Source organism: Rhamphochromis sp. 'chilingali', assembly GCF_963969265.1.
Source record: "Rhamphochromis sp. 'chilingali' genome assembly, chromosome: 14".
In the NCBI taxonomy this organism is placed as follows: domain Eukaryota; kingdom Metazoa; phylum Chordata; class Actinopteri; order Cichliformes; family Cichlidae; genus Rhamphochromis; species Rhamphochromis sp. 'chilingali'.
In genome coordinates this window covers 11268546-11295225 of record NC_137941.1, presented here as the reverse complement: position 1 = coordinate 11295225, position 26680 = coordinate 11268546, and the positions used below count along the sequence as shown (strand labels likewise).

The following is a 26680-nucleotide window of genomic DNA, read 5'->3' as shown; positions in this document are numbered from 1 at the left end:
TGTGGCTCCTCTGGTTGAAATAAAGCTGGCATCTATTCTGGCCTCCATTCACATCAGTGGACACAAGCCTCAGACAGACTCAGCTACCCTGGTTCTCATCACCGGGCATTCAAGCATTTTAGCTCAGTCATTCCACCATCAGTGCCACTCGTGTCTGAAAGATCTGCTACCTTATCATTAAAGCTCCACCAGGATACTTCGACAAGCAACAAAGACTAGATTCAGAGCAGAATAATCATTACCTGCTGCTACAGTTGGTTAAACAAGATAACTGAGGTAACTACTATCTAGCATCGCACATTTTGGAAACGTGCAGCAGAATGCAGATGTACTCACAAATAAATTAGGTTATCAAAACTTTATTTGTAAAAGAATAAGCTTTTTTTAAAAGGTTTGTTTGTATTTTGCAGAGTTACAAGGACAAAGTAAAATATTTCCCAGTTCTGAAAGATTGTGATGATCAGAAGATGGAAATATTTGGGGTTTAATCATCTCAAAACTGTGCAATGCACCACAGAGCTTCAGTGCTTTGAAGTGCACTTTTCAGAAATCTCTTGTTAATCAAAAGGCTCTTTTTGTTTATGTAGAGCCTTTCATCCCTCAATTAATTTAATTTTCGCATAATAGTCATGTCTGTGTTTGGTCTGGGCTGTGTGCAAGCACACTGAAAGTATTTCCTAGCTTGTGTGGACGCAGTTCTGATTTGATGAAAACACAATCACATAATAAACTTAAATGGCCCCATTCCAAAAGAAAACATGCAGTGTTTTAAAGCTTTTGCGGTCCACACATTATCACACTAATGTTCCTCTGACTGTGCACCGCATAATCAAGAAACGCTGAATTACCATTGTTATTTTTGGACCTTTTATTCCTCTTTCATTTATAATTTGGCATTGTAACAACAACCACATTGGACAGAAATGACGAAGTTTCTATTAAATAACAAAGTCCAGGAAGTCCTGTTGATTGGTGCAGGGATAACAGGGCAATATATCTTCAAGTGAAATCACATTCATTTATTCTTTAACCATAGAGGCAGCGTAACCCTAAACTTTTATCAGGGTTGGAGAGTCTTGTTCTATCCCCAGCAGTGTTCTTGCTCCACTTCCTGGACTTTTTTTTGTTCTGTCTGCACTTCTTATGAGCACCTGTTCTTTGGAAAATAAAATTTTCTTGTTAACCCCATTTACATTACAGCTTAGAGAGAGGGGGGAGGAATCAAACTGCCTGCTCAAACTTAATAAGCGAACTCACCTTCTGCCCGAGATACGTCTTCCCTAACTGCCCGGGTGTTCTTGAATTAAATTAGGAAGAATCGCTTTAGGGCACATCCAACAGTCGGATGTCTTTCAGTCGGATATAAAGAACAAAACATGTTTCTCCTTTTTCTCTGAAAACCCTTTGAGTGATTACTTTTCTTCATAGCAGGGCAAAGAAAATCAATGCAGAGTTCAGAGTATAAATTACTCATTAGTGCTAGAGCCACAGCACAATAGTGCTGTGTTTTTTGGGTTTTTTTTTTTTTTTTTGTGGAGTGCCAGGATGATTTAAAGCTGCTGACAGCACCAGGCGCTTACACTGCAATAGGCTCCTGCTGTCCCTCTTGTCCTCTATCATTTGTATCGATGGGTATAGCCTGTCTGCTTGCCTGACAGTTAATCTCTTCTTCTCTTCCCTCCTCCTTCACTAACTATTACTCTCTCCTTTCTCTCTGTGAGCCACCACAACTCCTCCTCTTTCTATTTCTTGCATTACCTCCCCTGTTTTGTTTTGTTTTTTTCTCACAGATGTCGTTATGATGTATGATTTCACAGTAGCTCAGACAGCCAGTGTTGCTTAAACTCTACAAGACATCTATTTTTTCTTACATGGGGACCTATTCTGGTTTTTTCCAGTATTTTTTCTCTTATATGATTCACAGTCAATTATCTTCTACATTCTGAGTTAATCTAGTGGTTCTCAAACCACCAGCATTAATTTTAACACCATTGTTTCCCCCAATCATGACCCTTTTTTAAAAAGAAATAACCCACATTTCAGCATCAACATCATTCGACTTGGCTCTGAAAGCCACTGCTTTAACCCAGCTTCCTTGTGACTGGCTGCTCAACACAAACAGAAGGTTTGAACAGCAGGTTGGTTTGACTTCTGTGCTTATTGCTGTGTACCTTAGATGACCATATTAGGTATATCTACTCTGTTTGACATCGTTCTGATCCAATAGAAAAATATTGGGGGGAAAAAAAAAACAAATCTCTGAACCTGAGAGTTTGGAGCAGTCAGGGATTCCTTGCAAATATGCTGACCTCATTATTTGAAACCTGCGTCATGTTTAGAGCATCTACCTCTGTGGATCATGAACTCTGACCTCTGGTTAGATGTGAAAGAAATGCAATTTCCCTTAAAGCATGCTTCTGATAACCAAAATACATGCAAAAGAAACATATGCACTGTAATTCTATGCCTTTATTAATTGAACTTAACATATTATTTAAAAATTTCAGTGCAAAGAGAAGAGAAAAGAAGAGACTGATTGAAAAGAGCTAGAACTGGTTCTGTATATCCAGTGATGAACAGAAAACACCGGAACACAGAAAATGGAGAAGCTCGAGTTTGAGATCAGAGTTCGTTGACCTGCTGTGGCAACATTACCAACCAACAAATGTGTACATTTTTCTCTCTCTCCTGTGTTTAAAAGGGAGAGAGTGAGGGTGAGAGAGGCCCCAAACAGCACCTGCATGTAGAATAATCCTTCAGTGTAGTTGACACATGTGTCTGCAGAGGGATCTAGCAGCTCTCTGTCTACCTTTGTTTCACAAACACTGCTGTGGGGATGTTTTGCTCATACCACAACAAATGTTTACACCCTCCATCATTTTCCCTCTTCTTTTCAGTATTTTTCACTGTCAAAATAAATCACATTTTTCTTTAAATGAGTACAATAAAAGGGGAACACGATAACCTAACAATGGAATTACTTATTATTTCCCATGTATGTTAGCATAGACATAAAATTAATCATTACACAGAATTCAGGTTTATATTATTTAGTTTATTATTGTATTGTTTAGAAGTTAGTGCCTGAAACTGCAAGCCTTTGTTTTTAACAACGGTCTCTCTTTAAACTAGTATTAATGTAGGTAACTGAGTTATTATACTCCCCCAAAAGTCTTTTTGTTAATTCCACCATCTCTAAGAGATACATCATAGCAGGTATTACTAATACTCACTCACATACTGTCTTGCTTTTTCTCACTTTCATTCCTCTTCTCTCCAGAGCATACCTCCACCTCTCTGGACTCTCTCCCACCTGCTCCCTGCTCGCACTAAGACCACAACATCATCTGCAAATATTATAGTCCACAATATACTTCCTGATCTCTTTTCCATAGTTTTATTGTATGGCTCAGCAGCTCTTCACATCACTCTTGCTCTTGAAAACTAGTACCAGCACACTTCTGCTCCGTTCTTCACAGACACTCTCTCTCTAGGATTTAGTTTGGTGAAAAAGCCCCTTGCCCTCTCTCCTAGACATCTCTATACCTCCACATGTATGTAATCCATCACTTAAGGTGGATGTTGATTTTCAGTTAAGGGTCTAAATACTTTTTTTCAACTAAACAAGAGTATTTTGTGTTTTTGTAATTCAAAAAACTTCCCTTGATTTAGAAATATGTTTAAATTTACTTCCATTTTCACTCCTGTGTTATGTTGGCATCCCCTGTGTCAGAAACAGTAATGCATTTTATTTATAAAACTGGAGTATTTCCTGCAGGTTTTTCCACTCTCCAAAGAATATTAGAGTGAGCCATACTGGGTCTTTTGACTAAGGTTGTTACAGTGTACCACTGGTGTAATGCTACTTCTACTTTTTATAAGAATGGTTTATCGTCTGTTTTATGTATGCTGCTACAACAACTCAATTTCCTTCTGGGCTTAATAAAGTTTCTCTGATTCTGATTCTAAAACAAAATAAAACCTAACTGAAGCAATTTTGTGAACTTGGAAAACTATACAAACAAAAATGAAATTACCTTACTTTAATATGTTAGTTTGGTATAAAATGTTATTATGTTATAATTAAGACTTTGGATGTCTATAAGACTTTGTAAAAGTTATTTTTATTGTAAAAACGTGTACTCTCTGTACTCTCCAGAGAATTAAAAAACAAAAAAAAACAAGAAAATCCGATCTGAAAACTAACTGAAACTAAACTGAATGAAAAATAAAAAAACTCAAAATTAAATAAACTTTTAAAGTAATGAGAAACTACAAAACTATAATGACTCCATACTGATTTCCTCTGGTTCAAAAAGACCAACAAAATCTATTGTGATGGCCCTAAACTGGTTTTCGGAGGGAGCGGCTGGGCTCGGCACTTTCCGGCACGCTTCGTGGATATTGACGTGAGCTCGTGGCCGCCTCTCCCAGACTGCTTTATGTCTGGCAGCAGCGGCCATGCGCGGTCGCCATATTACTGCGCACCCCTCCCCTCCGGCCCCGTCACAGACAGCGCAGACCACGGCAGCGGTGCGGGAGGCTCCATACTGAACGACGCTACCGCCGGGGCGGACCAGTGATACAGCAAAACCCAAACGAGGACCCAGAGGAATGGATTTAACCCGTGTACGGCGCTTTTATTAGAAGTGTTTCGCCTTTTAAAGCTTCTAACTGCGGATTAAAGGTGGCTCGCTTTCACTTCGTTTCCTCTTGTTAAAAGAATAAGAATACAAAAACCCAGCAGTTTAAACAGCCGAGTTTGTGTTTAGCTAGCCGGTGATGGAGAGTGGCAGCTAGCTAGCTTTTAATATAACGCTAACTTACTCAGCAGCTTTTTGCCCGCTTTTTGTGTTCATTGCAGCGTGGCGTCTTTTTCTCTTCAACAAAACATACAGAAATGTTAGCTTGTGTTTAATAAAGGCGCAGACGGACAGCTCTGGTAGTTAACCGGCGAACTGGCATCAGCTGACGCTAGCGGTCACTAGCTTCTTTTGCCTCGCTAGGATAACGCCGAAGCGAGTGAAAGAAGACAAGGGTGTAAATATCGGCACAACTTTTGCCTCATATCTGCGCACTTCGTTGAAATATCTATTGTTTTTTTTCTAGATAATTTTTTTGGTCGTTTGTCTGTTGAGCGTAGTTTTGTCAAAACGGCGCCTTTAACGAGCTGCAGCCTTATTGCATACTGTCAGAGACCAACTACCGCCCGGATCTTCTCGAAATGCATCATCCGGACCCTGCAGGAGACTCTGGCAGTGTTAGAAAGATGGCGCACCAGGCTGTCTTTCACAGAAGGGGGAGCAACACTGGTAGCGGGAGCGGCCCCGGGCTGTCAACATCAGCTAACCCGGTGGTTAATAACAGCCACGTACCAGGCGATGACTACCCGCCCTCCCTGTTGATTCAACCTCCTGCTGGCTCATCCTCCCCGGGTCCCCATCATCCTCCTCCCCCCCACAGCCTAAATCTGCTCTCCCAGCCCCAGCCCACACAGTCCACTGGAGCTCAGATAAAAAAGAAGAGTGGTTTCCAGATCACAAGTGTGACTCCAGCACAGGTATCTGTTAGTACCAATAACAGCATTGCAGAGGATACTGAGAGCTACGACGACCTGGATGAGTCCCATACTGAGGATCTGTCGTCTTCTGAGATTCTGGATGTGTCCCTCTCCCGAGCTAATGATGTAGTTGGAGCAGAGAGAAGCTCCTCAGAGGAGACGTTGAATAATTTCCATGAGGCGGAGACCCCTGGAGCAGTCTCTCCAAATCAGCCTTCACACCCCCACACCTTGAACCAGGCACAGAAGCAACACGGTGGAGCCATGGTGAATGGGACTGTACACCATCAACATCCTCCACATCCTAACCATGCCCAGGTCTACCCTCTGTCCTCTGGCTCCGGGATCACCGCGTCTGGTCTCACCTCTGGAGCTTTACCTTGTGTCACCCAGAAAATGCCTTCTAATATGGGCGGCCCTCAAGAGAGAGTTTCCCAGGCTGCTCCTTCAAGTATCCCCACTCAGCCTACGGGGACTGCAGTCCCGGGATCTATCCCTGGAATGCACAGCTCTGCTGCTGGCAATACAGTTAGCATAGTTAATCCCCAGACCAGCAATGTTAGTAATGTGAATATGTTGAGCTCTGCCAACGTGCCTGTGAGAGGGGGGATCAGCACGAGTGCTAGCACTAGCAGTGGCGGCTATCCTCTCAATGTGATGAGCAGCAGTGGAGGGAGTGGAGGAGGAGAAAGTGCTGCTGCTCCAGCGGGGAGCAACCTAATGGCCCCCACTAGCATGATCCAGCAACACCAAAACTTAAACTCCAACATTGCTATGACTGCTACAACTACTGTTGCTGTGAGTGTCTCTGGAGGCGTAGGGCTCCCCAGCGGGCTCCATGGAAGAGTTGGATCAGCTGTGCAGCAGCCTGTGAGTGCAACTGCTACAGCTGCAACCACAGCTCCTGTATCAACTGCTCCTGCGGCCCCTGTGGTGGCCACCACCACAAGCTCTCGCTTTAGAGTGGTGAAGCTGGACTCTAACTCTGAGCCCTTCAAAAAGGGCAGATGGACTTGCACTGATTTCTATGATAAGGAGACCCCAGCTCCTGCCCCCACTTCTTCTTCTGATCCTGGGTCCCACAGCATACGACAGTTTGTCTCTGAGAGCTTTGCTGGGGGGTCGGAGAGAGAAAGCACAAGTGGGAGTTCTGTGAGTAGTACTATGAGTACATTGAGCCATTATGTCGAGAATGTGTGCAGTGGAGATGTTGGTGGACCACAGCATGCACAGGATTACAACTCCCCTCCTCAGGGCTTTCAAGGAATCCTCCCCAGCGGTTTAAGCATGGGGGTATCTCACACCCAACCCCAACAGCATGATAAAACTATTGCGGCCCCCTCGGCACCTACAAACGTTCATCAGCCTCCATCCATGCCGAGCCACCAGACCACCATGGGACTCACTGCTGTGTCCCAGCAGCAGCTCACTTATGCCCAGGCAGTTGCTAATCAACCCCCAGTAGGTGTTCAGCAGCAGAAGATGGGTTATGCCACCCTACCACAACAGCCAGCTGCTGCCCCCCAAGCACACACGATGTCGATGAGGCCACCTGAGTACACACAGCTGCAGCAAAGCATCCCTCATTCTGCTGCTGCTTCCCAGCCTTTGTCCAACCAAGCTGGAGCCACATCTGCTGGGATGGCTAACGGAGCCTGCCATATGATGGGAGGTCCTCAGCAGCCCCACTCTCTTCAGTCTACCACCTCTAGTATGTCCTCTCATGTCGGGGTAGCTGGTGTTGGCCAGCAGCCTCAGAGCCATCCAGGCCATTTGGATTGCCAGCAGCAAAAGCCGCAGTCACTCCCAACACAAATCCAAAACCAAGGGCTGAGCACCCAGCTGCCAACAGCGGCCCATCAGAGCCAGGCGTCTGCACCAAGTGTGCCTCCCCCCAACCCTCAGAGCGATCACCAGGCCCAGGCCCAACCCCAACCCCAATCTCACAACACTGGGAATACTGCTCGGATGCCCCCGCAGGGAGTTCCCCATAGCCAGCCGTCTTCTGTGAGCTTGACCCATGACCACAGCAGTGCCCAGGCCCTGGCTCACGCTGCACAGGCCAGCGCCCTGTATGCCAGTCTGCCGAGCTTCACCACCACTCAGCTGCAAGATGCCCAGCGGCTGCTCCTCCAGCATCAGTCGGGTTTGTTGGGGTTGCCCAAGCTGTCTGGGGGAGAGACTGGATCCAACACTGGCCATGGTCAGGAAACTGAGGGCAACGCTGCCACCGCCAGTGCCTTAACAGCACCAGCTGGTCTCAAGACTGTAGATGGAGAAGAGGATGGGTAAGAGACTTCATTTTTATACTTTTCTCACTTATATTTGTTTGATTATCTGCAAACGGTTTATGGCTTTCTTTTTGTTTTGTATTAAAAAAAGAGTTTTGTGTGATGGTACTCAGCATTTTAAGTCTGTTTGAAGCTGAATGAGTTCACTGTTTAATGTTGCAGCTGTGAGGGAAGAAAAGTGTTGTTGTTATCCTAGATCACCAGCTGACAGAGGCCAAGCTGCTGCACTCTCTCTGTCCTCTGTCAGTGGGATACAACGCAGGGCTCAGCTGGATGTGACGTTTCTTGTCTTTATCAAGTGGCTGCAGTGATTCAACATTTTACCTCACCCGCCCGCCTGCTTGAAATCCCGGCTGTCTGCCTTACAGGGCACATTTTCTGCTGGGCGCACAGTTCCCTGTAGAGACTCTCAGCACATTTTGTTGTTGAAAAGCAGAAATTACAGTAGCAGTTGTCGATGACTTAATAAGCAATAGAATAAGACAGGTATGAAATAAACTGACAGCCATTGTCAATTTTGTGTTGTAGTCAAAGCAAGTCTTGAAATGCCCTTTCGTCTTTAGGAAAGAAACAAGAGTTGCCAGGTTGCTTATTCACATGAAAATGAAGGCACATGGCTCCTTTTTTCCTCAGTGAAAGCTTAATCGATTTCATTAAGAGCCTTTTCCCTCTCTCTCTCTGCTACTGGCAAACTTGAAATCCTTTGGAAATTCCTCACAAGAAGTTTTAAGAACATATTTTGAGGTTAGACAGGAATTTTAATCACTGTGCAGCACGAGGGACTTGCTTTCATTTCCGTCACCCCTAACAATCTGAAGTCTTACGAATATGTTGGTGTTACTGTCACCTTTGCCCTCATAGCTTTAGGGATGTTTAGCATATCTGAGTCTCAGTCAGCGCTTAGCGAAGTGATGCCAGGTACAGCTGGGAATGTGGAGGGTAACATGGAAGTTATGTTAGTTTGTTTTTTTTTGGAGGGGGGGGGGGGGGGGGGGTTGCCTTTATGGGTCAGCTGGGTAGATACTAAAGGGTGACTGTTTTTATCACATGATGTTTAACTCTGAGGAATTTGAAATCTATGTGGGATCAGGTGGATTATTGTCTTTAATCAGCACTCATACCAAAGCCCTGCTTACAGATTATCTCTGTGAATTATACTCATTCTGTCTAGTTTACCTGCTATCAGTGGTAGTGGTAATATTTTGACTCTGTTTTCTTACTTTTAGACTAGTCAGTCTGCACCATACAGTGGCTTGTGTGGCTAACATTAACAGTGCTAGGACGAGCTACCTTCTGTGCTTGCAAACACCTGTGCATAGTGTAAATAAACATGTCTCCGGTCAGGTGGTTTTAAGCGAGTTTACTTTGATGCGGCCTACATTTTGCAGATGAAAATAAAACAGAACTGTGCTGGTTTGCAGGGCTGTTACCTGCCCTGTCTAACATTGTGCTTCTTTACAACTAAAGTGAGACAAAGAGTGGGTCCAGGACGCTGGGCCCGACATTCGACAGGTAACTTGGCAACAACTTTAACCCAACAGATAACCGGCACTGTACATTAATGCAACATGAGAAATTAGTTTAACTTAAGGCTTTTTGATTATGGCAAAATAATGATTATGGCAAAATAATAATCCGAATTGTTGGTTAAGCTCAGTTATTTAACATGCTGCTTGTTATTGTCAGTAATTTCAACACTGTACAGTTACAGAAAACAGACTTTTTACAGCAAGTTTCCTTGAAGATAGGAAGAAAAAAAATTGATAGGGGGGAAAAAGAATAAAAGATATGAGCTTGGTAGGAGACATGAGGTCTGAGAGAGTTTCAGACCTGGGCTAACAGGTATTTTTGACTTTAAAGCCTGTGTAACAAGAGTAGCTGCCACAAAGAAGCCCATGCATCAGCTTAGCTACCTCGCACAGCTCAAGAGGCCTTCATGGTAGCTACAAGGTGAGACCTGGTGACTGAGGCAGTTACAGGCAACTGATGATAATCTTTTCACTTGTACACCAATGAAAACGTTGCAGTATTTCTTTTCCCCCACATAGTTTCGTTTTCATGGCTCCTCCCTAAAAGCTCAAAAGTGGTGGTGTGAAAATGAATGCAAAAGTAATTTCGAAATCCAATGATTATTGTTTTTTAATTTATAGTATTTCTGCTGCAAATTACTGAAGGCAGCAGCTTTTAATCATCTAAGCAATTATTTGTTCACAAATAATTGTGAACCTGAGATTTTTTTTTTTTTTTTGTATTACTGATATCTCTGCCTCTCTTTCATGTTCACTGACAAAAGTAATGCACTTCCGTGACTGCATAACAGGCATACTTCAAGAAAGGTATTTCCCTTGTGATTCTATATTTGGACTTGTGCAGACAAAACACAGTAAATTAATCTATTAATTACAAAACTGCTATGTAAAGTTATGTTAAATGACAACCCTCTTGGGTTAAAATAAAACTTAATTTAAAAGCATCACTTATTACCAAGACAAAAAATGAACAGCAGTTGTGATCAACTGCATGGTTTTTAAATTATTGAATAATCAAGATTACAATAATGACCACAATGATTGAGCAGCCTTGCCACCAGTGCAACACGGCTCTCCACCTAAAGAAAAATGGTTGCATGGTCAGTATTACAGGAGCTAGATATCTTAGCTGGACTTTTGAGAAAGGTTGCCCCAAGATATAGAGCCTCTACAAAAGGCCTTATGCAGATTAATTAGTGACATGATACTTGAAAATGTCTTTTGGCAACAAGAAATTCAGTTCTGTTTTGGAACATAAATAGTGGTAACAAGGGTAAGTGTGGAAGCTGACCTTATTCTTAGCATTTCAACTTCATTCTCAAAATAGAATTTCAAATTTATGCTGAGTTTTAAACAACAAAGAAACACTTGATGTGGTCTCAGTGGTCATTTGGGGAAAAATGGGCTGTCAGAAGTGCCCTTTGTTAAACTGCAATCAAAAGAGGAACTGACCACATGTCAGATAACATAGGAACTGCTTTGCTCATTGGTCTGGCTTAACATTGTGGCATCGTGCCCTTTTGTGTGTTTTGGACACACAGTTTTGAAACACTTATGTTTTTAACAGTCACTAACAGTTCCTGCCCACTGTTATTGAATTGTTGCCCTAACGTTAGTTGCAGTAACAGAGGAATGACTGTTCTAACTTTAAATTTCTGCTGAAACATTATGGTCATTTTGTGCAGAGGCTGTCACTGAGATGTTTTTTCTTAGCTTTCTCTGTCTGGTAGAAATATGTGTACAAGTATGTTGTGAACAGGGAATCTGTGAGCTGTATTTAGGGTTGGACAGTTCCTGTGGTCTTCTCTGTGACTGTTGATGACCACATTTTCAGTTTTTGTTATGTGGGATGACCCTGTCCTCACGAACCCCTCCGGAGCCAAAGCTAACAGTTAGGTGTCCTCAGAGTGCCAGTTCATCTGTCTGCATGTGTCTCTTTGAATGAGGGAGCTTGTCTGTTGTACATATCCTGAGTCTGTCCTGCGAGTTATTAATGAGGTGTGTGAGTGAGTGTGAGGATGCCACTGCTGGGGTTTACTGGCAGCTAATAGTGATTAAAAACAGAATGTCAAATGTTCCTGTGTGCAGAACTTTAAGTAAAACCTGGCATGCTCCCACGCTCATGGCTCATCCTGTATGTGAGGAAGTGGTTTCGTGAGGTGAGACTTCACATTTGTGTGTATTTGAGTCTTGTGACCAGAGGTTTTGTAGATTGGCAAGCTGTAAAAGTTTGGTCAGAAATGAATATACAGTGGTGTGGAAAAAGTGTTAGCCCCTTCCTGATTATTATTATTATTATTATTATTATTATTATATTTTTTTTTGAGGGGGGGTGTTTATCACACTTGAATATTTCAGATCCTCAAACAGTTTGAAATATTAGACAAAGATAGCACAAGTATAAATGCAGTTTTTTTTAAATGAAGGTGTTTATTATTAAGGGGAAAACAAAAATCCAATCCTTCATGTGGAAAAATAACTGGTTGGGCCACCCTAGGCAGCAACAACTGCAATTAGGTGTTTGTGATAAGTGTCAATGAGTTTTTTACAGTGCTGTAGAGAATTTTTGCAGAATTGTTGTAATTCAGCCACATTGGAGAGTTTTTGAGCATGAAATGCCTTTTTAAGGTCATGCCACAGCATCTCAAGATTTTCCAAAGTCTTTATTTTATTTTTTAAACCATTCAGAGTTGGACTTGGTTTGTTTTGGATCTTTGTCCTGCTGCAGAAAACAAGTGCGCTTCAGCTTGAGGTCACGAACACATGGCCAGACATTGTCCTTCGGGATGTTTTTGTAGACAGCAGACTACAGCAAGTCTTACAGGTCCTGAGGTGGCAAAACAGCCCCAGACCATCACACTACCACCACCATATTTTACTGTTGATATGATGTTCCTTTTCTGAAATGCTCTTACTTTTATGCCAGATATAATGGTACACACACCTTCCAAAAAGTTCAACTTTTGTCTTGTCAGTCCAGAGTTATTTTCCCAAGTCTTGGCGATAATCAAGATGTTTTCTGGCAGGCAATCACTTTTTCACACCACTGTAACACAATTTTTTTTGTTGATTTTGTTTTAGCTTTAATGAGGCAATTCATCAATTACACTTTGCTCTACTTGAGCCTCCTTTTTATTTGTTTTCTTGCTTTTTTGAGATTAAAATGGTCAGTTTATTAACTATTATTGGCATTCCTCTTGTGCCTTTGTCTCACCTCAGCAGTATTGCTTGTAATTTCACTAAAGGACCCACTGGGAAATGAGAATCCCATCAATGCCTGGATATACAGTTTATTGACTTGCTTTGATCAACTTGCTCTCGACATGTCTGCCTCTTTTTCCCTCTCAATTGCCCCATATCTCTGCGCGTCTGTGGATGCAACCATCAAAATGAAAAGGCAAGTTATATTTCTTGAAGACAGAGATTATTTTATGGTCAATTGTACCAGTCTCTGTTAGCTAGAATTTGTGATAGAGGTACCCCTGTCTGTGTAGTTTGGCATATGCAACCTACATATTCTACCAGCCAGGCCAGAATGTTTTGAGAATCTAGAAGTGCCAAGTTTGGCCCTCATTGTCTAGAAAGGTGCTTTTTCTCTCAGGCAGTGAATATGGGTGAAATTTTGTCCTGTAACATAAAGTTGGTGGGGGACTAATACTTGGGTCTGTATTAGGTTCCCTGCCAAGGCTGCAAAGCTTTAGGGATTGTTATAATGTCAAACGTTAAGGTCAATGTCTCTTTTGGTTTTAGAATGATTAACATCTGTGGGGAAGCTTTCATTGCACTTACGGTAATGATGTACACAAGTGTATGTCAAGTGGAGTAGTGTTAATCTTCACTTAACCTGTCTGCTTCTCTATTATGCTAACAGTGAGCAAAGCAGAAGAGACAAATTAGTGTGACACTATAACACAGGAGAAGCACAAAAAAAAGACACACACACACACACTAGTGCTAGTTTTTTATTTTATTTATTTTTTTTAATATTTCTACTTTCTCATTGAGAATGCAGGGTTTGTTTTGTTTGTTTTTTTTAATGTATATACACACTAATACATGTTGCGTCTAGCTAACGGGCAGATGATGATGATGATGATGATAATCATCACATGTTATAGTAATGTTGCAATAAGTTTCCCAGCAAGTCAAATGTAAGAAGAGTGACGTCATTAGGGTTGGGACTTTTCATTCATGTCTATCTATTCACTAGATCCTTGCAGTGTTTAAAGATGGACATAGCTGCTGCGATACCACCTGTTATTTTCTTAAGTCCTATTTTGAAACCTTAAAACTTTCCCAAAATTACAAGAATGCGACAGTTGGTTCAGTTGATGTTTATCTGCAACATTATTTTTCTACCTACATGTTCAGATAATGCAAAGCATAGAGAAAGCATGTCTTTCTCTTTAAAGATTCTTCTTTGTGTTGGCAGTTGGCTTCAGTATGTTCACTGAATTTCACTGTCAGCGCATCCTTAATTTTGTGGTGACGTCTTTGGAGATTCTGCAAATTCTGATGTTATTCCACATGCTTGGTTTATTTATTTAAATGGAGTAGTAGGGATTCGTTTTATTTTGTTGATAGCAACACTTGTGATATTTGGGCTATGAAAAGATATTTGCTGGAGGTATGAAAAGTTTTGGATTGAAGAGGGGGAAAAATGAGACCTCTTATGAATCCAGCGTGTGAGGTAACTTATATATTTACATTCTTGCTAGCTTTGGCTAGCAAGAATGTAAATATATAAGCTAAAGCTAGTTAATATTTAACTAGCTTTAGCGAGCAAGAATTAGCTTTTGTTAAATTTATTATGGCCCAACAAACTCAGTCCACTCTATAATAATGCACCCACTGTGGAATTAGGCAGCAGTGTAACTTTTTTCTCTATAATGAGGAAACAAAATAATAATAGATGGAGCTGTTTGTCACGAAGGTTAGCCTATTGTCCCCGTGTGAGCATGTTCAGGTTGGGAGGGCAGTTTTCTCAGATGAAAGGCACACTAAAAACACAATCCATTACAGGCCATTAGTTTTCCCACCACACTCTTAAGTGAAACAGTCCTGTTTATTGATGAAAAAACAAACCATCAGCAAGAACGGGGCAGACACAAACAAAATCAATGACGCATCTGAGCAGAGAACACCAGCAAAGCAGAAGACTAAGACAGTAAACTGCGCTGAGAGGGTTTCTGCTAACTTCTGGTCCCCCCTGAACAATCTTAGTGTTCAGTTTCCTTCTGCCATTCATACTTTCACCTCCCGGTTAAAAAGTGATAGTAAATACTCAGCGAGACCTCCCTCTCGCTGCCTCTGTTGCTCATACACAGCATGTTGTTGCTCTGTTGTTTTCTGGTGCTCTCTGGCTCGGTCTGTATGTGTGGTAGGATTGAGGGAGGTGTCAGTAGCATAACACACAACAATTGCTGTTTACTTGTAGTGAAACACTTTAGTGCTATATAAAGAGAGCACGGCTGAACGTTACAGCAGTTTTGGGCCATTTGTTGTGACGGCACTTTGTTACGGAGATTGTTCTAACTGCTCAAAAAAATGTGATACCTGCCCAGGTTTTGGCCCCTGTGTGGATTTTTCAGATTTGAGTGATATTTTCACTGTGTATTACAGCCTGATAATAACAAGGATATAGTGGGGTAATACAGTGTAATTCATAATAATTACAAAAACTTGGTACCAACAGTGATTATAGCTTGAATACTTGAATACGATTGGACTGAAATTGATGTAAATATGGCAGTAAGGGAACATGTGATCAAAAGTTTGTAATTATGGTCTTTTTTTTTTTTTTTTTTTTTTAAGGTTCTGGTGGTTTCACATTGTATTGCTAATGAAGTTTTTATTTAAGCAAATGCTTATTTAGGTTTAGAGTCACACTTTTTTCCCCCCTGTCATGAGTGTATGACTTATAGTGGCATGAAAGTGCTTTTATAAGTGGACAAAAATACCACCAGACAACCAAAACCATAAATAATGGCTCTTTGGCTTTGTTAACAGTATTTTTCAAAGGGCCATAGAGTTGTCCTTAACAGGCTGCCTGTAATACTAAGAATAATGCAAAAACTTTTTCTATAGCATCTTGCTAAATCAGTGCTAATTTAAATAAGTCTATATTTTAGAAAAAGAAGATAAAAAAACGGTCCAAAATATATCAAATTAATCAAAAATAAAATGTCCAAGCAATGAGTAAGGAAAGGAAAAAGTAAAAATTTAAGGTGTTTCTAAAACTTAACAGTCGATCAACATTCCTACCTGCATCTATGACCATGAGCTTTGGTTGAGGAAAAATGGGATTGTGGAAGCAGGCGATGGAAATGAGCTTCCTCTGAAAGGTGGCTGGACTCTTCCTTAGAGATGAGGCAAAGGTCGAAGTACGGATGCTGCTACTCCACATTGAAAGGAGCCAGTTAAGGGGTTCGAGTATCTGATTAGAGAGCCTCCTGGACATCTCTTAGACACCTCCTAGGTGAGGTGTTTCAGGCATGTCCTAGTGGAAAGAGGCTAAGACCTAGGACCCTCTGGAGAGTGTCTCTTGGTAGCTTGGGGATGTCTTGGTGTCCCCCTGGATAAGGTGGAGATGGTGGCCAGGGAGATGCCTAGACCCCTCGCAGCGCCCTCTGCCGCTGGGACCCTAGCTCTGTTAAGCAGCTAAGTTTTCTAATCTTATAAGAGGAGGTTTGTTCCACAGTGGTCTGGCTAAAACAATAAAGGCACATTTTGCCCTTTGTTTTAAGCCTGGATGAAACCTGTAACAGTAATTGATTCTCTGATCTGACAGGTCTGGGGCTTAGGCTTTTATATCTAATGAAAGAGGTTTTCAGTTATATTGTTCTAAAGAATTGGTTTGACCTTTACAATATTTCTAGTTTGTACAAAGCAAAACTGATCTAGGCTTTTGATCCATTTTGAAACTGATAAATTCCTTGTTTGTGAGAAGGTTGCTGTGGTTTGGTTATTAGTTGTCCAAGGTGAGGAGTGACGCTATCAGAAACATAATTGGGACCAGTTACAAGGATTATCAGTAAGACGTTAAAAGTCGGACTGCTTAATGTGAATGAGGCCACTTGGATTTAAAGTTTGCTGTAAAAACTAACCTGTAAGCCTTGTGTAACACATCGTCGTTTCCTCACCTGTGGGACGAGTTGACCCCCAGTGAGAGCACAGTGATAGACAAAACAACCCAAAATGAGACGGGCCTTCTTTGAACTGAGAACAAGACAAACTGCAGATGCAGCTCCTCTTTTGGTCACAAGTTATTTTGGTACCTCTAGTCTCTTTTCTTTATCCTCCATTTGCCTTCACTGGTCTTGAATGTTGAATGCTGTTAACAGGCTGCTATGCTGCCTGTCTAGCTATTATTATGTCCAACATGCTGTTCAGTGGTATAAATTTTAATAATGTGCAGATAATTGTTTGTTTCAAAAAGTTTTATGTCCTGTGTGACAGATAGCTGTGGATCATTAACTTTTAAATTAATGTTTATGTATTCATATAGTTAGAACTGTGAGTGAGGAGGCTCAACAGTCAATACACTCCTTAGCACTAATATTTGCCACTGACACTATAATTCTAACTTTACTTTTGACTTGTGTAAGTTTACAGATGTAACAGTTTGAGAAAATATGTTCCCTACTTTTGAAGCATAAGCAATCAGGCAGTCTGTAAGCAAAGGCATTTACTAAATAAAGATCCACAGGTGATATGTATGTTTTTGGTTTTCCTCCCTGTTGCTACTTTGATGTTAGATTTATCCGCTTTTTTTTTTTTTCTTTTTAAAAGAAATACAAAACCCAGAGTCACAGGAGTAAATCCTAAAACCCAGATTGGCATGTATCTACTTCTGGTAGGTGCTTGCAGTTGGGTGAATTATAAGTTAAGTGCAGCATAAAATGCGTAACTAAAGGGTATACCTTGTGCAGTCAGTGGCAGTTAAACTTTAGAGATCAGTAAAAGTGAGTTGGGTGAGATTATCTTGCATAACAAAAATGTTCAGGCATCATAAACATTTTTCCCACAGAGTTTATTCTCTGTATTAATCCAAGAATATGAAAAAATCCTATCAAGGGAACCCAGGAATTGCCATACTTCACTTAATAAAATCTGTGAATAGTGTCCCATAGCTATCTATCATGCTTCTGCAACTGAAGAGGAAAAAAACCCATCATACAGCAAGAGCTTAGAAGCAAATTTCAATGCAGAAAACGCACAAAAGAAAAAAGATTGCTTTGTAATTGTTACAATCCTAAACAAAGAGAGATTTCTTCTGTAAAACCCCACCAGAACATCTGGACACTAGGTCTGTTAAGTCAGTGCCAATAATAAATGAAAATCGAATCGATGAAAGGCAGCAGTGAGCGACTCTGCTCAGTTTGGTTCCATCTGGTCCCGTCTGCTGTGTCCTCAAGTAGTCTGAACCAGCTCCAGTAGACCTGACTAACTTGGGTCAGGTCAGCTCAGGTCACTTCCGCTGTGTGCTGTGAATTTTAGGGATCTCGTTGATCTCCCCACAATGAGCAACGGGCACAACACGCACACGCACGCTCCCTGCACTGCCAGGGGGAAGATTACATTCAAAACAGCTGCAGCAGAGATAGCCATCATGCTGCCAACCAGCCCACATTCCCCTAAGCTTTCACACTTTGAAACACACTATACACTTGTTCGGACCAACAATAGCTCCCTTTAAAAAAAAAAAAAAAGCCTGCCTCATTCATTTTAGTATGACCACTGTGTTAGCTCAGCAGTGGTTTCAGCAGAAAAGTGTATTTTTTTTATTTATTTTTTAAAATTTTTTAACTTCATCAGCAGAGCAAAGCGCCGTGCGAGGTTGGCTGTTAAAGATTTGAAATGTACGTTCACAGGTGCTGATTGAACACCACTTCAGGGATGCAGCTGGTTCTCGGAGGCTATCCTTTGGTTTAAGTTGGTGGTGGTGATGCTTGTGGATGGAGTACTTGAACATTTTCCAGATAAATTTTAATTATTTTTTTATTTTTTTCATGCTGTTTTTGACCATTATGATTACCATAGTTTTAAATGAAAGCTGGCAAAACCTCTTGTATTTCTGGAGGTAACTACACACAAGCTCAGTTGTCGCGCAGACGTATGTGCCTTTTCCTGTTACTTTGGGCCATTCAGTGAACAAAATCCTGTTTCATCCTGACTGAACTAAACCCCAGGATGAGAAATATTAGTTTACTTGGTGCTGTTATGTATTGTTTAACTAACACAAGTTAGATTTTGTTTTACAAACAAGAGCAGGATTCATCACTGCATATTGATGTCGACGTGGTATTGTTATTATCTAAATGTGTACATTGTTGGGGGAAATTGTGCCAGAGACGCTGTGTTGTTACAGTTATTTGTTTGGAAAGTTTATTGTATTAAAAACGTGGAAGAAAAGGGGGATTAACATACAAACACTAAATCTCCTGTTGCGAACAGCATATGAGACATTTTTTTTTTTTGGGTGTATGCATAAATTTTAAAATGCTGTTGATTTCATCTTCAGTCACGCATTTTTATTTTTAGGCTTTAGTGGGCCGCCACTGTCATCCCCCCTAAACATGCAGGCAATGTGCTGAATCATGGCCGGCATTCCTGTGGCCAGAGCACTGTCCAGTCAGCTGCAGGAGTTTAACACACACACATTCACACACATGTAGAAGCAAAAATGCAGTGCATGACTTTGCTATAGGCGTAAGTTTGCTGCCTCTTTGTACTCCATGTGTTTCATAGTGTTTGTTCTGCTGCTGTCATTATGTCTCTGTTCGCTCTTAGCCGAACAGCACAGCTACCAAAGGTCATCCCAGGATAACGGAGACATAGTTATTGATAGTTGTGAGGCTTTTGTTTTTTCTCCATCGATTGATGCTCTCATCATTCCTGCAGACTATTTTCAAATCATTTTCTATAGTGTTGCTGGATCCTATGAGATATGTGAAGTTCTCTGTTATTGTGAATGTAAAACTATGATATTGTAACAACCCAATCTTATCGCAATGTATCGAGAAAATGTGGGGGGGGGGAACCTACAACAAATAATAACAATGATGCTATCGTATAACAAATTAAAATGGAGGTGGTCTGTAAACACCAAAGTAACAATTATACAACTACTCACGATATCTGGTGTAATTAGTGAAGCTGTATCAGGATTTCATTTTTGAAAAGTCATGACGCATCTAAATGGTGTTGTATCCTGTGTAGAGAAAAGACAAGTTGGGTATTAATCACTACATTTATCACTTGATTGTCATCATGGGTGTGCCCAGCTCATTGAAATTTAAATGTTTCTGCCCATGCTAGTCAGCACCAACAGTTGTTATTGTTTTAAATTGTTCTAAAGGAATGACTAAGCATGCTTGGAAAAACAAGTGTATCAAGTATCGGTGAAAGACATTTGCAAGAGCTGCTGTGGTGTTGTTACTACAAGTCTTAATGGGTAGTAGAAGTTATCTGCCACTAACTGGGGCTGCAGGTTCGACGGACAGTACCACTCGTCTCTCCTGTGATACAAATGAGCGAGGTTAAAGACAGCTGTAAGAAGTAAAAATTCTGCAATATGATGTTGAAAATATTTTATTTCTGCTGTCCAAGGTAAACTGACATCACAATGTGACTGAAGCCTTGTGAAACACATTCATGTAATATTTGTGTGGCCAGTGCTTAACTTTGTCCATTTGACTGTGTGTTTTTGAATGTTTTGTGAGCATTTTGTTACGTTTGGACTGTTTAAATAACTACTGAAGTAGTAGCAGGAACAGCCTTAATATTGTTATTGTGACAGAACAATGATAGATAATCAGTTTGCTGTTATGAGAAAATCGGCAAACGTTTTAGGTTTTTGGAGGTAGAGCTATGCCACTTTAAATGGGCCTGTTGTGCTTTTCTGTATTTTGTCATATATTTACTGTTACAATGGTGGGTGTTACTATTAAACATGGTCACTATGTGCAAGAAATTCTTTTGGACTTGTTTGAACTCTTGGTTTAAGGCAGTTGCCACAAGTTGAAAAAGGATGGATGCCAGCAGAGAAATGTTTTAAGAATCCTGTTGATTGGAAATGAGTTAAAATAAAAGGCTTATCTATAAATACCAAAGCTAAACAGTGTTGGGTTATCTCAGGCTAGTGCAGTTTGATACTTTGTCTGCTTGGCTGTGGTGATGTGAGAGTTTCAGTCAGTCAGGGTGCTTTCCCATAGGCTTCAATATTCATTCACTCTGGCTTTGTGTGAGCTAATCCCTTTCTCTATGCTCTGTGGCTGAATGAGGAAGGCTGCTGGAGCTCTACGCTGCCGGAGGCCCCCCCCCCCCCCCCCCCCCCCCCCCCCCCAAAAGTCCTGGCAGCTGCTTCTCTTATTAGCATGAGTAAAGCGCTGAGATACTTTTCTGTGTCCTGTAATTCAGTGTCTGTACTAGACCATTTCCCATATAATACTTAGGTATACAAATATTTACATGTAATACTTTTTACTTGTGCGTCTGTGTTGACATGCACTTGGATGCACACACTTAATAACAAAAAACCAAGAGTTTATTTTGAACTTCAGATGTCTTTAGACTAGAGATTGACTGTTTGTTTGGTTTATTTTATTTATTTTTTGTTCTTAGTTTAACTTTTGACAGCTACTGGCACGGTTTCTGACTATACTGTGTCTCTGTGTGCAGTTTTGAGCTCTGTAAACAGTGCTGTACTACCCCCTGCTGGTTAACAAGCAGCGACTGCCAACAGACACCAGGATCATCATATTGGATGCAGACTAGGACTGTCAAGGGATGGTTTGAATGCTGCCTCTAGTCCTGAAAGAAGCACATTTAAATCTAAGAGTCCTAAATACATTCTTCTTTCAGTCTTCCTTTTCAGGCAAGCTAGCTGTCCTGCTGGGAGGGAAAAGCAATGCAGTAGAGCTATAAATTCATAACCTGTAAAACATTTTTTTATTTTTTATTTTTTTAATTCCTCAGCACATGCAGGATGGCCAATTTTTGAGCAAACAGAGGTTGTTTTTGTTTTAAAGACCAGTTTTTCCAAACTGTGATCAACTTTTCCCCTCGTTACAGTAAGAAATGTTCCGTTTAACCTGCTGGGTCCAGGAATGGTTCTTGTTTTTGAGTTTCATAGCCCATTTACTTTTATATTTTCCCCATTCATTTAATGTTGGGTTTTTTGTTTTGTTTTTAAAAATATGTTTAATGTCTCTTTAACAGCACTTTTTCAAGAGCACTTGTTATTCATTACATATTAAATGTATTTATATTACATATAAAATATATGGATTAACACTTTCAGAAGAGCAGGTGTGGATGACAGAAAATCATAGCACTTTTTCCAGAAAGTAGATTAAAGAGTTTAATTTAACAAATCTCAACTCTGCTGTTAGATGAGGAAAGCCCTGTAAAGTCAGATGATTGAGGAGCACTGCAGTTTTTTCCTTAAAAGAAGGAAGAATTAAAGCATGTTCATGTCATTTTTCTTTTCCTTTGGCTATTTGACATGTATTTTAACTCCACAAGAAAAACAAGGAAAAAAAAAATCAGCTCTGGTGACTTTTCTTTGTGGGAACCAGATTTTTATTTATTTATTTTAATTTGCAGGGAAAGCTCTGGCACTGGGGTGACTGAGGACAATGAGTGGTGAAATGTGAGAAATGCACATCTTTACTGCACGGATGCTTTAATGCTTTAAGGTGTGATTAGACTTGATGAAAAGAAGGGTTGGCTGTGAAAACGGTACACTAATATTTTCTCACAGTGCCTGTGAGAACCTGAGCAAATTATATGGGGCCTAATATAAACAGTTGGTAGACATTCGCTGTTAATATACTCACCTGGTTATTATTATGTGTTCATGCTAAATTAATGATAGGTGTTTGAAGTGAATATAGGTGACCTTCCCATGTAGACCGGACTGAAAAGATAATGAGCAGTTAACTGTCTAAGATCACAGGCTTGCGTTTGTATTGTCCTGTTAACTGTAGCAGAGGCTGTTACAAGGGCAGGCGGAGGCAGGTCTACATTAGGGAACAATCATCTTATTTATTCTGTTTTATTTTTAAATCCTGCGATGTTAACCTATTACAGATATTTTATTTGTATTTTCATTTAGTTATAATTGGAAAGCAGAGGCTGCTTCAAAGAGAAATGTTAATATAGTTAATATAATCTGGGAAATTATTATAAGTTTTCAGCAGCCAAGAGCTGAGATTACTCTTCATTAGGTGTTGGTTCAAGACATGGTCTAAGCCAGGACCACAAACTTTTCCTTCATTAATCTTTTTTTTTTTTTTTTGTCTGGAAATAGGCTTAGTATATGTGTGGGAAATCGGTGTCATTTGACTAGGTTTATACATAAACTAATTTATAATGAAGAAAAAATGCCTCAGGCCTACGGTGTATCACAATCTAAATTACATCAGAATCTCTTTATGGCAGTTTTTATTTCTATAATTTTTGAGATGTTTTGCTTTAATGAGTATCAAAGTTTCACAGGCAGTTTAATTCTCTGGAGTATCAAAGAAACCTTTCAGTTTTGTTTTGTTTTTTTTAATGTCAGAGAAGGTTTGTTTTTGAGAATGGTGAACTTCAGCTCACAAGTCAGTTTGTGAGATGCCAAATTTGAATTGTTTCTCTGAGGAGCAATTCACCATAAAGATGTGTGGAGTGTGCTGAATTAGAGAAAGTTTGGCTGCAGGAATGTACCAGCAGATGGCAGTGTGCACAAGCTAATACCTCCTGGTCATCCCCAAACGGGCAGTTGCATTAGGAGTATAGCCTCGCCTTGCTGGTCTGTGACAGTCAACAGTTATTTATTTTATTTCATATTTGTAAAATGGGAGGAAATGGTGAAGCGACGAGAAATTAATTTCCTTTTAAGCTCAATGCTCAGAACACTCGTGAATGAACAAATGCCTGTAACGGCTTCTTATCAAATTCTTTATGCTGTTATAACTGTGTGTTAGGGAAATGTAATGTAATAGGCTGGAAGGCTAGGAACTGTAGGAATAGGGTATTTTTGTCACAGTCACTTATGGTGTGCCTCGTGGTGTAATTGTAAATAAATTGTTAGTATCAACTTGTTAAGATCAAAGTCTAATATGAGGGCAGTGTGTTGGTTCATCTCTCAATGTTTACTGCTGATTTTACTAAAAAATTTCCCAAATATCACTCGGATGTATCTCGTCCACAGGTTAGGAAGTCCAGCTCAAGTGAGGCAGAAAATGAGTCCTTGGCTCCTTTTAGAGCACTTCTTCACACACTTTTTCCACTTCAAAAAGGCTAGAAATGTTTAAAGCTCACACCACAACAGCTTTTTATTAACGAGGAACAAAGAATTCAATTTTAGTCAAGTAAATATCAGCATGGTGACTTGAACATGTAACATGTAAATGTAATGACACTCATGACAAGATGAATTGTAATCGCATGCATGATGAAGGGCAGAAAATTGGACTAGTCGTTTAAAGAGTCATCCTCCAGAAGTGGTTTGTTTATGCCACCTGTGTGCCAACGTAGTCTTTCCTACAGATGCATTATGGGAGTTGAGATGCTTCAACATGCTGTAGTGATATGAAATTTCCAGGTCACAGGCAGAAGGACAGAGGAGGCAGAAATGAGAGAGATGATGAGACCCTGGTGTTTTCAGGCCAGTTTTCTCAAGAAGTTACAGGAGAAAAGTTAAATTGCATCCTGGTTGTCGCCGCAGGGTGGTGCTGATGTTTTATTGTCATTTTTTGATTTTACAGTAAAAGCTATGTGGTTGTGTTGGGCTTGGGCTGTTATTTCCACTTTGCTGCAGATCTCTTGTTTGTTTAGCTTTTTTGGTAAATCAGACAGTATTTTATGAATCATCTTTTTGATAGTTTTGCAGTCAAGCAGCTACCCAGACTCACTTATCTGATCCTCATGTTGACAAGCTACAAACAGTATATGTACCAACCAATATATGGCAACGCCTCCTAGCTTCACTAGCTGGCACTGTTGAGCTGTAATTAGTCGGAGAATACTTCTCATAGTTATCACATGACTCTGTCTCTGTAGCTATGCTTGGACATTTATATTCGTTAACCTTTTGAGAGGAAGCTGGATACAAAAACAGAAATATCCAGATAAGGGTCGTCTTAGTGAAAGTGGCGTGACAGAGCTTGCAGGAAACAACATTTTGTTGTTTGGTTTCTCATTAAGCCGCGCTTATGGATAGCTCCGCTGTCGTCAGGGGTTTAGGTGCGGTGACGGTGGCGCTATCATTGGCTAATCCACTCAGTGCTCCGTCCTCGTGTCTTCACTTGTAATCTTACATGAGTACAAAGAGGAAACTGGGTCAGGGATTGGAGCTTAACATTTCCAGTTATTGATCTGCTGCTCCTCTTCTGTCAGCTGATGCTAGGTAAAGAAAAACTGAATAGCAACATTTTGTTTCCCCTACATTACAAAAAAGAGAGAAACAGATACAAAGACACATTTTTGTATCATTGTGTTTTTGTTGGTAGGCATTTGTTGTTCTGAAGAAGCCTAAGGGATTTGGAAAGACCAAAGCATTATTGATCTTAGTGCACCCAATTTCCTCAGTGATCCATCACTGATCAATTCTGCTGCTCCCTGAACCTTCAGTGTTTATATTTGTATTTCCACAGTTAAAATTAGTTTGCAGGTAGCAGCAAAAGGGGGGATGGGAGAGAAGCAACAATATGTAGAAGGCAAACCAAATTAATCAAAAGGAAATGCTTAGGATACTTTGTTTGATAGGTGATGGTGAGATAAAACAGTAGGCAACACAGAAGTATTGCACTTGTGATGTGAACTAAAAGCCTTGCTCTTAGCAAATGTTTCAGGATTTTGCATTTTTTTTTTCAAGATGCATTACAGATGGGGAAAGTTAACTTTAGGAAATACTGGAAAGTGTGCAGTGGAGATGCTAATCTGAATAGCTTTACTTGATTATTGATAATTTTATCCTACCGTTAAGCTGTTGGTTTGAAAAAGCCCTAACCTTTTTAAGGGGCTTGTGCTTTATTTATAGTGCTGCATTAAATTTGTGGCGTAGGTCTATACACTTTACCATAACCCCATGCACCTTCCCAGACATGTGTCTACACAGACCTCAGGCCTGTGATTGATCTGTTTGGTAATAATACGCAGTGTAAACTCACCATATTGATCAACACAAAGTCATACTTCTGTGAACTAAATGTAACAGGCTGTAATTATATCTAGCTTGCTTGTTACATTATAGAAATAGATAATAATCTGGCAGTGTTGAAATGAGGCTTTTCTCATTTTCACAGTTTTGAAAATCGCTGTATAGACTCTAGGGCTGCCACGATTTGTCGACTAGTCACGATTACGTCGACTATCAAAATCGTCGACGACTGATTTAATAGTAGACGTGTCGTTTGAAGCTTTGTAAGATCGCAAAAGACGCAGGAATAATAGCAGGATTTAAGAGTGTAATAACGGACTGAAACAGAAGATGGCAGCACAGCATGTACAAGGATGCCAGCTGCCGTTAAACCCCGAAGAAGAAGAAGCAGCTGTGTCCCAGAATTCATAGCGCGGCCCAGCTTAGTTTCCAACAATGGCGGTAGCTAGTTAGTTTTAATATTACTCTTATTATTCTTTCTGGGTCACAAAATAAACGTTTAACATATTTTCAGGCGAGAATGTAGCTGTGTAAACCTCAAATATCGGCTCAGTTTATCAGGACACCACATATTTTCAAAAGCGCTCCGACGTTTTCGGAGACGTCTGTTACCCACTAGCTCGATAGCTAGCCGGGGGCTAGGTCACTAGCGCCGTGAGAACACCGGACTCCCGGCAAATTGTTTTCAAACCCACCACCGTCTTTCGCGACTCAGGTTAAATATATATGAGTCACTTAGATAAATTAAAAATGTTATTGTTTGGCTTTTTTTCTTTTTCTTTTTTTTTTTTGTATTTTATTTGTTCCTGAGTAAATCGGTTTGGCTGAGATTAAAGTTATAGTTTTTACACAGCTGAATAAACGTCAAGCAGACAGCTGATTATCAGAAGTGTGAGATGCTGGAGAATATACTCCGGTGTCCTGTTATATTTTAGATAGCAAGGAGTTTATTAAACTTTACCGAAACAATCTGCAAATTTCATTAAAATTGAATAAACTATCATCTTGTCTTTATTTTTAGTTAGCACCTTAAAAGCTTAAAGCTGTAAGCTAATGATAGTTATATAAGAGCAGATGCTGCTGGTGCAATAAGCTGTAGTTTTATGTCCAGTGGATGATGATCTGATTAGTCGACTAATCGCATAAATAA

At 40.4% G+C, this 26680-nt stretch overlaps 1 protein-coding gene across 1 annotated transcript in view; it reads left to right on the top strand.

Moving 5' to 3' along the window:
• The first annotated feature begins 4488 nt into the window (after positions 1-4488).
• The window catches only part of tsc22d1 (TSC22 domain family, member 1), a 41801-nt gene continuing 19609 nt past the window's right edge, over positions 4489-26680 (top strand). The window contains exon 1 of the mRNA XM_080903882.1: positions 4489-7848. Coding sequence (XP_080760008.1) covers positions 5225-7848 — 2624 coding nt within the window. The 5' untranslated portion in view covers positions 4489-5224. The remainder of the gene's footprint in view (positions 7849-26680) is intronic.